Source organism: Populus nigra, chromosome 6, assembly GCF_951802175.1.
Source record: "Populus nigra chromosome 6, ddPopNigr1.1, whole genome shotgun sequence".
NCBI classification, from domain to species: domain Eukaryota; kingdom Viridiplantae; phylum Streptophyta; class Magnoliopsida; order Malpighiales; family Salicaceae; genus Populus; species Populus nigra.
Window position 1 is genome coordinate 5,872,117 of NC_084857.1, and position 12,420 is coordinate 5,884,536.

General features: G+C 34.6%; 1 protein-coding gene across 2 annotated transcripts; it reads right to left on the minus strand.

The window, feature by feature from the left end:
* Window positions 1-9,352: 9,352 nt before the first annotated feature.
* On the minus strand, window positions 9,353-11,413 carry LOC133696409 (vesicle transport v-SNARE 12-like). Of its 2 annotated transcripts, none has more exons than XM_062118596.1 (6): window positions 11,257-11,413; window positions 11,019-11,162; window positions 10,882-10,940; window positions 10,608-10,796; window positions 9,795-9,965; window positions 9,353-9,649 (listed from the first exon to the last, which is right to left on the minus strand). In XM_062118596.1, the coding sequence occupies exons 2-6, from the start codon at window positions 11,113-11,115 to the stop codon at window positions 9,494-9,496; spliced, it is 672 nt and encodes a 223-aa protein (XP_061974580.1). In that variant the 5' UTR covers window positions 11,116-11,162; window positions 11,257-11,413; the 3' UTR covers window positions 9,353-9,493. The 2 variants fall into 2 exon arrangements, with proteins under 2 accessions (XP_061974580.1, XP_061974581.1); XM_062118597.1 differs by having other exon boundaries at window positions 11,019-11,158; window positions 11,257-11,397.
* Between the last annotated feature and the right edge of the window lie 1,007 nt (window positions 11,414-12,420).

The following is a 12,420-nucleotide window of genomic DNA, read 5'->3' on the forward strand; positions in this document are numbered from 1 at the left end:
TAATCTTTAAATTAAAATTTAAAAAAATCAAAATATAGAATATATAAAAATCATCAACAAATAACATTTTAAAATTTCTTTCTTCAATCTCGGTGAAATAACAATGTTCCTTAACTCCAAATCTATTTCAAGTTTATTTAATATTATGGTAATAATTATGTTTTAAAATATTTTTTATTTTAAAAAATTACTTTTAATATCAATATATTAATATAATAAAAAAATAAATTTTAAAACACAAAAAACAAAAACAAATAAATATTTCATCTTCAACTCAGGCTCCAAAAGATTATAGGTCGCCATGCTACTAGAATGAAATAGCAGAAACAACACTCCGTACAGGAGGCAAAAAAAAAACACTAGAACTGATCATATAAGTTATGAGGGAAAAGGCAAGATTCACTAGCAGTGTCACCCAGACATCTCCATCTCAAATCACGACCATGACAAATCAAAGCACCACCTGAAACCCACCGTTTTCCCATGCAATCTTCCCCTTCTTCGGTAATCACCCACCACCAAAACAACACCCAAATCACTGCAGGACAGCCTTTCAGCCACCATTGTTCCTCTCCACTGCTCCACGCCTATTTTCCCTCATTAATCAGCCACTCACCACCACACATCTGAGTAACGTATCCATACAACTAAGTTCAAACCATGTAAACCCCGGCAATAGATTGAGACCCTTTCAAGCCATTTGGTAAGCGAATCCTTTGCCAATGCCATCAGTGGATCCAGTAACGAGAGCCCATGACCAGTATTTCTTGAGATTCTCGGCGGGTCTAAGGAAACTAACATAAACCCATTTGAGAGAAGCGGAAAGGAATTTCAAACGTGAAAGAGAACCTTTTCGACTTGATTTGTGTTTGCTACTGTGGCAGTTTGCGGTAGTTTTCAGGACTCTGGTGAAAAAAGTTGTGTTATAAAAATTATTTTTAACTGTGGATGATTTGTTATATATTCTTAATTAAATTTATGGTTAAAATTAAAATTAAAAAAAAATTATTTAATATATTTAGTTAAAAAAAATTTTAAAATTGAGATTATAAAATAACTAATATTAATATATATATATATATATATATATTTTGAAGATTTTTAATTTTAATATTATAAACATAAATTATTATTATTATATCATAAAATAAATAATATTTTATTTAAAATATTTTTAATTATTTTATCGAACTATCTTTAATTTTATCATATATAAAATCCATCCACCCAGAATTAGAGACTTTGATGCAATAAGATCAGCTAAAATATTATCGGATCAAAAGTGAGAGGTAGGGATATGGACAGCTTTTACATATAAGCAAAACGAGCCTCACGAGAACGAGGGGGCAATTTTGGAACATTAAGAACAATATCAACACAGAGATTTCCCAGGGTGGCAACATCAATGTTTTCGATACCAACACCTCACTTTCCAGTCATGAACGGCAGCACCATTCCCGTTTGAAGGTCCAAGCGAAGCAGAGCCATGACTGGGGACGGATAGTTGGGTTCCTTTACAGATGAAAACGGGGTTGTGGTAGATGGATCCTCCAGTTTTTTGAGGGGATAAAGGGAGGACAAACTGTCGGTGTAGTTATGCATTCTGTAGAAAACATAAAGCAGAAATTAAGAAGAACAAAATACTGAATTCCCCTGTCTTATTCTATTGCTAGCGGAAAAATATATACAGTAAGAAGACCTACAATTAAGGAGGAGAATCAGCAACATTAGCTGACTCCTTTCAGAACACAATTACTGCCTAATTTCTAGAGATTTACATGTATTGATATGGCAACACAATATTTGAATGTATCTGCAAGATAGACATTATCTTGATAAATACTATCTTGAAGATCAACCATATCTTCAAGATCAACCATATCTTCAAGATCCCCCCTCAAGGTGGAGCATGAAGATTCTGAATGCCCAACTTGCGAAGAAGAAAGTGAAATCGATCACGTCCCAACGCTTTAGTTAAGATATCTGCTAATTGAAAGTGCGTTGAAACATATTGTGTAGCAATGATGCCAGATTGTAAGTGCTCACGAATGAAGTGGCAGTCGATCTCGATGTGTTTAGTGCGCTCATGAAACACAGGATTAGCAGCAATGTGTAAAGCGGACTGATTATCGCAGTGTAAAGACATTGGTTGAGAATGAGGCACAGAAAGATCAGCAAGTAGACTATGTAACCATATCAGTTCACTAGTGGTGGCAGCCATAGAGCGATATTCTGATTCAGCAGAGGAACGTGATACTGTGGGTTGTTTCTTGGACTTCCACGATATAGGAGCATCACCAAGGAAAATGTAATAACCAGTAACTGATCGTCTAGTCATGGGACAGCTTGCCCAGTCGGCATCACAATAAGCTTTGATCTGAAAATCACTGTTTGATGGAAAGAAAAGGCCTTGACCAGGAGAACTCTTCAAGTAACGAAGAACATAATAGGCAGCATCAAGATGTGGCTGGCATGGTTTTTGCATGAATTGACTGAGAAGTTGCACTGCATAAGTGATATCTGGTCGAGAAATTGTAAGATAAATAAGACGTCCAATCAAGCGACGATATTGACTTGGATCTTGTAAAGGTTCTCCACAGTCTGAAGACAGTCGGTGCTGTTGAGGAATGGGAAAAGCAGCTGGCTTACTGCCAGCCATACCAGTTTCTTTTAATAAATCAAGAGTATATTTGCGTTGGCAGAGAGATATTCCTTGAGGAGAACGAGCCAACTCTAAGCCAAGAAAATACTTAAGTGTGCCGAGGTCTTTGATGGAGAAGCATGTACTGAGATAATGCTTGAGTTTCTGAATCTGCAAAAAATCATTTCCAGCAATAACCATGTCATCTACATAGACAAGGAGAGCAAGGAAAGATGTACCTTTAATCAGAGTAAAAAGTGAATGATCATTGGAGGATTGTGTGAATCCAAATTTTCTTAAGGACAAGGAGAACTTTTCGAACCATTGACGAGGAGCCTGCTTTAGTCCATATAATGATTTATGCAGCTTGCATACCCGATTATCACCTGATGGCAGATAGCCTGGGGGAGGAATCATATAGACTTCTTCATGTAATTCCCCATGAAGGAATGCATTGTTTACATCTAGTTGATGTAATTCCCAATTCTTAGCAGCAGCAACAGCCAACAAACATCTGACAGTGGTTAATTTTGCAACCGGTGCAAAAGTTTCAGTATAATCCAATCCTTCAATCTGTGTATATCCTTGAGCTACTAAACGAGCTTTATAGCGTTCAATGGAACCATCTGACTTGTATTTTAGTTTGTATATCCAACGAGAACCTACTGGTTTCTTCTCTGAAGGTAATGATACTAAACTCCAAGTTGCATTCTGCTCTAGCGCAAAAATTTCTTGTTTCATCGCTTCACACCATTGTCGGTCTGTTACAGCTTGGGAAAAGGTTTTAGGTTCACTCACAACAGAAATATTAGCTAGGAACATTTGATGAGATGGAGCAAAACGAGCATAAGACAAATGACATGATATGGGATAAAGAGTACCTGAAGAAACTGTATTAGATGTGGGTTGTGATGACTTATCTATTCCAGGAAGCTGCCACACATAATCATCAAGATGAGAAGGAACTCGCCGAGGTCTTTGAGAACGTGAAGTGTTCAAGGGAACAACCTGATGATCAGAATTAATGACAGTAGGCAGTGCAGTTTCAGCATCCAGATTATCTGGAGAAGTTTGAATTTGTGGACTATGATCCGGGAACATGGTGTCTAATGTCTCCAAAGAGTCAAAAATAGGCAGAGGAACAACTACATTTGATTCCTTTGAAGGATTATGAGACTAAAAAGGGAATTTGTTTTCATAGAAAACAACATCGCGGGATGTAAAAATTTTATGTGATTCCATGTCACATACTTTGTATCCCTTTTTCCCCATAGGATAACCGATGAAAACACAAGTCTTAGATCGGGGAGCAAATTTATCATTAGATCGATTTTTATCATGCACATAACATAAACAGCCAAAAACACGTAAATGTGAGTAAGATGGGGGTTTTGAAAACAGTATCTCATAAGGACTTTTGCCAGACAATTTAGGAGTGGGAGTATAATTTATCAAGTAAGCTGCAGTCAGGACACATTCACCCCAAAATTTGATTGGTAAATTGGCTTGGAATCGTAGAGCACGAGCAACCTCTAACAGGTGACGATGCTTCCGCTCTACTATTCCATTTTGTTGTGGAGTATCAACACAAGACGTTTGGTGTGAAAAACCATTTTGAGAGAAGAATTTGAACATATGACCAGCAGTAAATTCCAAACCGTTATCACTCCTAACTATTTTGATACTCCGATTAAATTGAGTATTAACCATAGCATGAAATTGAATAAAATATTTTTGTGCTTCTGACTTGTGTTTGAGAAGATAAACCCAGGTGCATCTAGAACAATCATCTACAATGGTAAGAAAATAATGAGCACCTGACGTAGATGGTGTTTTATATGGTCCCCAAATGTCGCAATGGACCATATCAAAAGGAAAATCAGATTTATTATTGCTTAAGGGAAAAACATTTCGAGTTTGTTTAGCTCGATGACACACATCACAACAATTGTTTGAATTTTTAAAAGACACACTAGATAATTCTGGAATTAAGGATAATTGATCAAATGAGATATGTCCTAACCGCTCATGCCACAAGTTGGAAGAAGAAGGAAGTGATGCTGCTGCGACAAAAGGTAAATGCAGCCCATGAAAGTAGTATAAGCCATCACGTAATTCACCCATTCCAATCAGTTTCTTCGATTTGAGGTCCTGTAAGACACAAAAAGATGGAAAAAATGTGACTGAACATTGTAGTGCTTTTGTCAACCTGCTTATTGAAAGAAGATTACATTTGAAAGATGGTATATAAAGAACATGATTTAAAGTCATGTTTGACAGTTGGATCTGACCAACAAAATGCACAGGAACTGATGTTCCATTCGGTAGTTTAACAGGCAAATAATGAGAAGGTATTTTTGTATTAGAGACAGCAAGTGCATCACATGTGAGATGTTCAGAGGCACCACTATCTAGAATCCAATCTGTAGTATCAGATGAGTGAGTGACCTTACCGACAAAGTTTGCTATATTCTGATTAGTAGAGGGTAGTAAGGACATGAGCTGTTCATACTGTTCTTGAGTGAGATTAAAACCTTTACCCGTAGGCTGACTTGACCCTGCAATGGCATTGTTGGATGAAATATGTTCTGGTTCCCTTTTGAAGTTTTTGTTCTGTCTCGTAAAATTTGAAGTCTTTGCTCTGCTTTGCCAACCTGAAGGATATCCAACAAGCTTAAAACATTTGTCTTTGGAATGCCCAGGTTTATCACAATATGAACATTTGAATTTGCTTGTCTCTCCTCTTTGTTGTTCTCCTGCAAAATCCCTTGCTGGAAATCTGAAAGGTTTGACAATAAACGCTGCTGCCTCTGTCGGCTGATCACGACCAATTGAGGCAATGGCCAGTTGCTTCTCTTCTTTGGTTACAAATGCATAAGCCTTGTTAATTGAAGGAAAGGGTTCCATGTTTAGTATTTGGGACCGAATGATTCCATATTGATCATTCAATCCCATGAGAAACTGATGAACTTTTTCTGTTTCCCTCTCTGCCCAGATTTCTTTTCCAGCACCACATGAGCATAAAGGGACAGTAGAGTAGGCTGACAACTCATCCCAAAGACCCTTTAGTTTGGTGTAGTAGACTGCTACAGTAAGATCCTTTTGTTGTGCCAAACAAATCTCTCTTTTTAATTCATGAATACGTGGAACATTTCCTTGAGAGAAACGTTCCTGCAATTCTCCCCACATTTCATATGTTGAATCCACATAGGCAACACTGTCATGCAAATCTGAAGCTAACGCGTTAAAAATCCAAGAGATTACCATTGAGTTGCATTTTTCCCAGGCCTGAATTTCTTTGTTATCCTCCTTTGGTTTGAGTAAAGAGCCATCAACAAAGCTCAACTTGTTTTTGGCTCGTAGAGCATTCATCATAGCACGTCTCCATGTTGGATAATTGTCTCCTTTCAAAAGACAAGAAACAAGAACTGCTCCTGGATTATCAGAAGAATTCAAGAAATAAGGTGATGATGAGTCGTGTTCATACATTGTTTTTGATGTTGAACTTTTGAATATGCTGGAGGGAATTTCTCCACTCATGATGATTGAGTGTTTTTAGAAAACAAGGATCAGTATTCGCTCTGATACCATGTAGAAAACATAAAGCAGAAATTAAGAAGAACAAAATACTGAATTCCCCTGTCTTATTCTATTGCTAGCGGAAGAATATATACAGTAAGAAGACCTACAATTAAGGAGGAGAATCAGCAACATTAGCTGACTCCTTTCAGAACACAATTACTGCCTAATTTCTAGAGATTTACATGTATTGATATGGCAACACAATATTTGAATGTATCTGCAAGATAGACATTATCTTGATAAATACTATCTTGAAGATCAACCATATCTTCAAGATCAACCATATCTTCAAGACATTCAGGAGATGAACTTTAAGGAGATTGAGAGTGAAGAGAAGAAAGGAAAGTAACGGAAATGAGAAGAGGGAAATGGAAGGAAAATGAGATGAATGAATTTGCCTCTAGTTGTAGGGAAGGGAGTGGTCAAGTGGAGAGTGGAGACTGCTGCAACTTTTTTCGTCAAGGGTTGTTTGGTTGGGGATTTTGACATCATCGTCTTCAACTGTGTCCCCCAGACCAGAGAGAGAAGCAGAGGAGGAGAGAATCCAGCAAGCAAAACGAACAGAGGAGAGGAGGCAGCATTGGTTAACTAGCCCATTCCTCACCATCATCTGTCAACCAGCAGCTTGAAGGTGCTTTTTGCTAACCTGTGGTTGAGGCGTTAAATAGTAATGGGTCTCACAAACAGTAATTCGTGTTTAACGATAACCAAACTGTTTATTTTTGTGGTCTGCTTCAAACGCAGAAGCAGTCACAGAATGCAAACGATCTAATTCTTCTTTCAATTTACATGTGGAAATCAATTTGTTAGGGTTAATAATAACCCGTGAAAATCAATTTGAGATTTTTTTATGGTTTTGAAAACAAGAATATTTGGGTTGAAGTTATTACAGTAGCACAACCTAAACAAGATAAAATTGTTCTCCTTATGATGATGTTGCAGCTATTTCCATCCCACTGAAATGGAAAATGAAGAAAAAATGATGGTCTAGGCTTGCTAGTATAGTTTTTAAATCTGGCCTGATGGTCGATACAGTCTAATGATTGGATCATGAATTCAACCCAAAAATAACAAAAATATTTTCATCAATTCCTCACAAATACCTCTTATTAAAAAACCAATAAAAAAATCCACTTCCAATTTCAAAAACCCAGCAGACAAACCTATTTCCATAAATTTTCCATGAATCCCACCACCAAAAACACAAAATATTTGATTGAGAAAAGGAAAAAGAGGTTGTATTGCTGATATTAGCCCTCCAATTTCACTTATTTTTCCTATATTTATTTTTTACTGTGTGGAGAAATAAAGTGATAGACGATGTATAGAGAGAGAGAAAGAGTAAGGTTTAGGAATAGGATTTGCAGAGAGAGCGACTTAGTGAAAGGTATAGGTTAGCTTTAGAGCCTAAAACGACTTCCCCGTAATTGATAAAGGAAGTGGATTAGCTTGCAACTTTGAATAAGCCTCTAAGTCTGTTTTTGACAAGTAAGCTTTCTCCTCTAAATCTCTTCGCTTCCAGGGTTGCCCATTGAAAACCATCCCCAAGATCCATAAGCCATAGATGGAGCCAGAAGAAATAGATGATCCGGCTTCATTCTTTATCTTCTCTTCTCTTTGGTAATGGAGAGAGGTCGGGAGTATAGCTCCCGCTTTGAAGTGAAGGGATGGGAATTGAATTCTTTCTTTCCATAGCTCATTCTATGGATTGCTATGAAAGGCGTTTGACGTTTTTTTTTAAATCAATTATTGTGGCATTCTTTCTTCTACTAGTTTGGTTGGGTCTCAGTTGAGTTTACCCGGGTCAATCAGATTTCACTAGAATAAATTCATGGTTTTTTTTACTTGGACCCGGTTTGGGTTGATTTGCCAGGCTGGATCGGGTTTCAAAACTATACTGGCTAGAGATTAAAAGGGAAAATAATAAAAATTAAAAGAGAACATAATGGTTTTAATTATTTTTTAAGGGCTTGTCTGGGATTGAAAAGGAAAAGGAAGATAGTTATCAATGGCAAAGTTATATTATTAATAATAAAATAGTTTTTTAGTTATTAAATAAAATATAATGATTCAATATTTTTTATTAATCTTTTTATACACTAACGTAATAATATAAAATATAATTTCTAAAATGATTAAGATAACAAAATAAATAATTAAAATCATGTTTGTTTGCTGGAAAGTAGTTTCTTTTTAGAAAATGGTTTTCTTGGAAAATAAATTATTTTCTGATATTTGGTAGTATCAAATTTTTAAAAAAAATTTAAAATTTATTAAAATAATAAGGAACAAATCTTACGAATTAAAAATTTGAATAAGAATAAAATTGAAAAAAAATCTAATTTCATAAATTATCTCAAATAAAATAAATAACAATTAAAATAATAGAGATCAAATATAATAGATAAAAATATTAAAAAATGATGAAATTAAAAAAAATACAATTTTATAAATTATTTCATATAAAATAAAAAACAATCAAAAGAATAAAGACCAAATCTGATAGATAAAAAAATTTAATTAAGAAAATGATAAGAGAAAAGTAAATAACAATCATAAAAATAAGGACCAAAGTTGATATAAAAATCAAATTCTAAGGGATAAAATTGAAAAAAAAATATTCAAAATAAAATATATAGCAATCAAAAGTTTGAGAATCAAATTTGATATAATCAACAAATAACATGACATTTTTAAATTTTTCACAACTTCTAGAAAGTGTTTTCTGTTCAAAATAAAAAAAAAAATTCCGGAAACCAAGCTAAATTTTTCTTGACTGAAAAATATTTTTTATTTACCAACTTTTCTAACAATAAATAAACACAAAAAAATTTAAAAAGAACTATTTTCCATGAAACAAGTGCCTAACTGCATGGGCATATTCAGGCAGAAAGCATTACTTAGTTTGGCATCAATTCATTAATTAGTTAAGAAAAACTAAAGCAACTAGCCAATTCCTCGCGACATCAACTGTTAGATTTATTGGCACTGTGAATTCGCACCAGAGGAGGAGGAGGCGGAGGAGGATTATTTTCATATACATAGTGATGGCATAATGCTCAGTACACGACTGATAAATCTGTAGACAACACGCACAAATAATAGTAGTAGAAGAAGAAGAAGAAAGGGTAGACAACACAGGATTTTCATATACATAGTGATGGCATAATGCTCAGTACACGACTGATAAATCTGTATACAACATGCACAAATAAGAGTAGAGTTTAACTGGCACCGGAGACCAGCAGTTGCAACAATTTCAAGTGTTTATTAATGATGAGAAATCTTGAATAAGATTATAAAGATGATGGCCACGACAAGAGCAGCAATTACTGAGCCAACGATCCACTTGTTTCTGGTCATTCTTCTCAACATAGAAGTCAGGACTTTCTTACTCTTGTCAATAGCATCATCTACTCCATGGAGCTGGAAAGGAATAAAAACAACACAGAATTCGTTAAACAAACTCATTACTTCTGTTGTACTTGTGAACACATTGGAACAATGGGTCATTAACCAGTATCACAAAAAATATTGTCCATTTCAAGGAGAAAAAGATTAGATGCAATACCTTGTTATGAGCATGTAGGAGAGTCTGGCGCTGTTGATGCAAATCTTCAAGAATTGAGACACCAAGCTCTTCTGTCTCTAGCATGGTTCTTCTGCTCTCCTTAATCCTATCACCTGACTGATTTAGTCTCTCTACGGACATAGTCATTCTTTCTCTTTGATCTGCAGAAACCTGTGCCATTATTTGACCAATTAATAGAACATTCTTTCTCAGATGCATTTTGTAATCACTCGAGTAGTAAGATATCAAAGGAACCCTGCAATCATCTTCTAGTGATAACAAAGAGATGTCTAGGGAGAGGAATCATTTAAAATACATCAAGTGAAACTATAAAATACCTGGGCTGAAAATAAGGAATTGGCCGACACAAATTACATTTGTGTTTTAATCTATATCCAAACATGTTTTAGAGTCGATTCACTAAACGAAGACAGGACAAATTTTCATTTTCAGAAGACCACTAAGCAAAGGCACTCCTGATACTATGCACAACCAATCACACAATACTGGCTCAGTAGTCTAAACAGCAGCAGCGCACAGCGTAAACAATAACCAATACCATCCTAAACTATAGCAAACATAAAAATTAGAACCACAGGAAGAGCTGAAATCTATTCCATTACACACAGCCAAGAGAACGAAGTCTGAGAAAACACTTGCCGAACAGAAAGCAATGCATACGTTCAACAAGACTAAACCAATAAAAGAGACTAAAAAATCTATAGTTACAACATGCAATCGAAGACCAAGAAATAAACAAGTAATCTAATGGCAAGCTCTGTTAATATTGTAGTTGACAGGAAAAATGCATACCGAATGCACATCAGCCATCCCAGCTTCCAACAACTCTACACGGGAAGCCTGATTGACATCGCCAGAAGTTATCCTCTTAAATTCCCTCTTCAACTTATTCAGATCAGACTTATATTCCCTCAACTTGGCCAGAAGCATAGCCTTCACATTCGGCTGCAAACTCCTCGCCTCGAGGTCCATTTTCCGAATCTACCCAAACCAAACCCCCAAAATTTAAAACTTCAAATTCACATAATAATAATCCACTGAAAGTAAAACGCAAAGCAGAACATACCAGAACATCACAATCATCCAGTCCAGATTTAATCTCATTGACCTTTGCGTTCTTTTCCACTGCAGTTCTCCAATTAATTGATAATTATTATATAGTTAATTAAAAAGATGGGGGAGGGGGGGGGCGGCTGGAGGTACCTCCATCGGGAAGAAGAGAAGTGGAGTTGCACTTTCGAGAGAGATTGGCAGAGAGCTCGCAGTACTGACGCTCGTATCCTTCGAAGACTTCACTCATGATTTTGCAGAAGAATTGCTCCGATTTGGATCGCAAAAGTGACCTAACTGGATTAATATGCCAAATTCAATTTCCTTATCGACAATAAAAAACAAAAAAAAGGTAAGAAGTGTAGATCATGAAAAAGTTACTGTTACTTACAGGTAATTAATTGCTCGCTGATAATCTGAATTGAGAATTGGTGGGGCAGAGGTAGGTGCCCGCAAGACGGATTAAGCACAAATTAATAAGAGATGGAAGAGAGACGCCGCGCAGTCCAATTTAATGCTTCTCTATTGACTCATGTGAAGAATAAGTTACCATCAGCTTTGCCCATGGTTGGTTGCTGATTAATAATTATTTTTTTTTAAACAAAAAAAACGAACTAGAAAACCAAAACGCGCCGTTTGCGAGGGAGGTTTTGTGTTTTATTAAAAGAAAAACTAAAAGAGCTGCCCTCCTCGCCTTACATTATTAATTATTCCGGTTTTTTTTCTTCCTTTTAGTTTTTTCTTTCTAATTTTAATTCGATCTTTCAAATAATTAAACTTTATAATTTTTTTCATAGGTTAATTTAATTAATTTAATTTAATTTTTTTATTTTTATATTAATATTAAGTTTATTATAAATTAGTCTTTGTAACTTGTTTTAATTTGCTTTTTATAACGTTATCTTTATCTTATAACTAGAGTCATGAGTTTAGCGGGTTAATTTTAGTTAAATCAAGTTATTTTTTTATTTTTTTAATTGATTTTTTTTCAATTTCACATTTAAACGCCAGATTAATTGAGAATTGAATTTTATAATTTATTTTAAAAAATTTTATTGGATTATCCTTGTCTCATCATCGAAATCACGAGTTTAATAAGCTAACACAGGTTGACTCGGGTCATTTTTTAAATTATTATTTTAATTTTGTTTTTAGTTTCATTATTCAATATAAATTTATTGAAAGTTGAGTTTCGTAATTTATTTTAATTGATTTTATATAAAACTATCATGATCTTATGACTTGGTACGTGAATCGGCAAATTAATATAGGTTAATATATATTATTATTTTAATATTTATTAAAAATTATCTTATCTTAAATATTTATCTTGAGTTTAATTATATTTTTATTAATGATTTAAGTTATTCTTAAACATGTTAAGCTGACTGAATAGTCTTAAATTAATGTTTACATAATTTATTTTATATAAAAAATATTAGTAACACTTAAATATATTTTTTTAATTAGATTACAATATTTATTTTGTGAATAACAGTGGAGTTATGAAATATTTAATTCGTTGTACAAAAGTGATAGATTACTCTACAATCAC

Excerpts from the sequence above, each read along its gene's own strand:
- LOC133696409 (XM_062118596.1), bottom strand. The coding sequence starts at position 11,115 with ATGAGTGAAGTCTTCGAAGGATACGAGCGTCAGTACTGCGAGCTCTCT. Across the intron at positions 10,941-11,018 it reads TTCTCTTCTTCCCGATGGAG|TGGAAAAGAACGCAAAGGTC; the intron begins GTACCTCCAGCC and ends GGAGAACTGCAG. Across the intron at positions 9,966-10,607 it reads GGATGGCTGATGTGCATTCG|GTTTCTGCAGATCAAAGAGA; the intron begins GTATGCATTTTT and ends ATAATGGCACAG.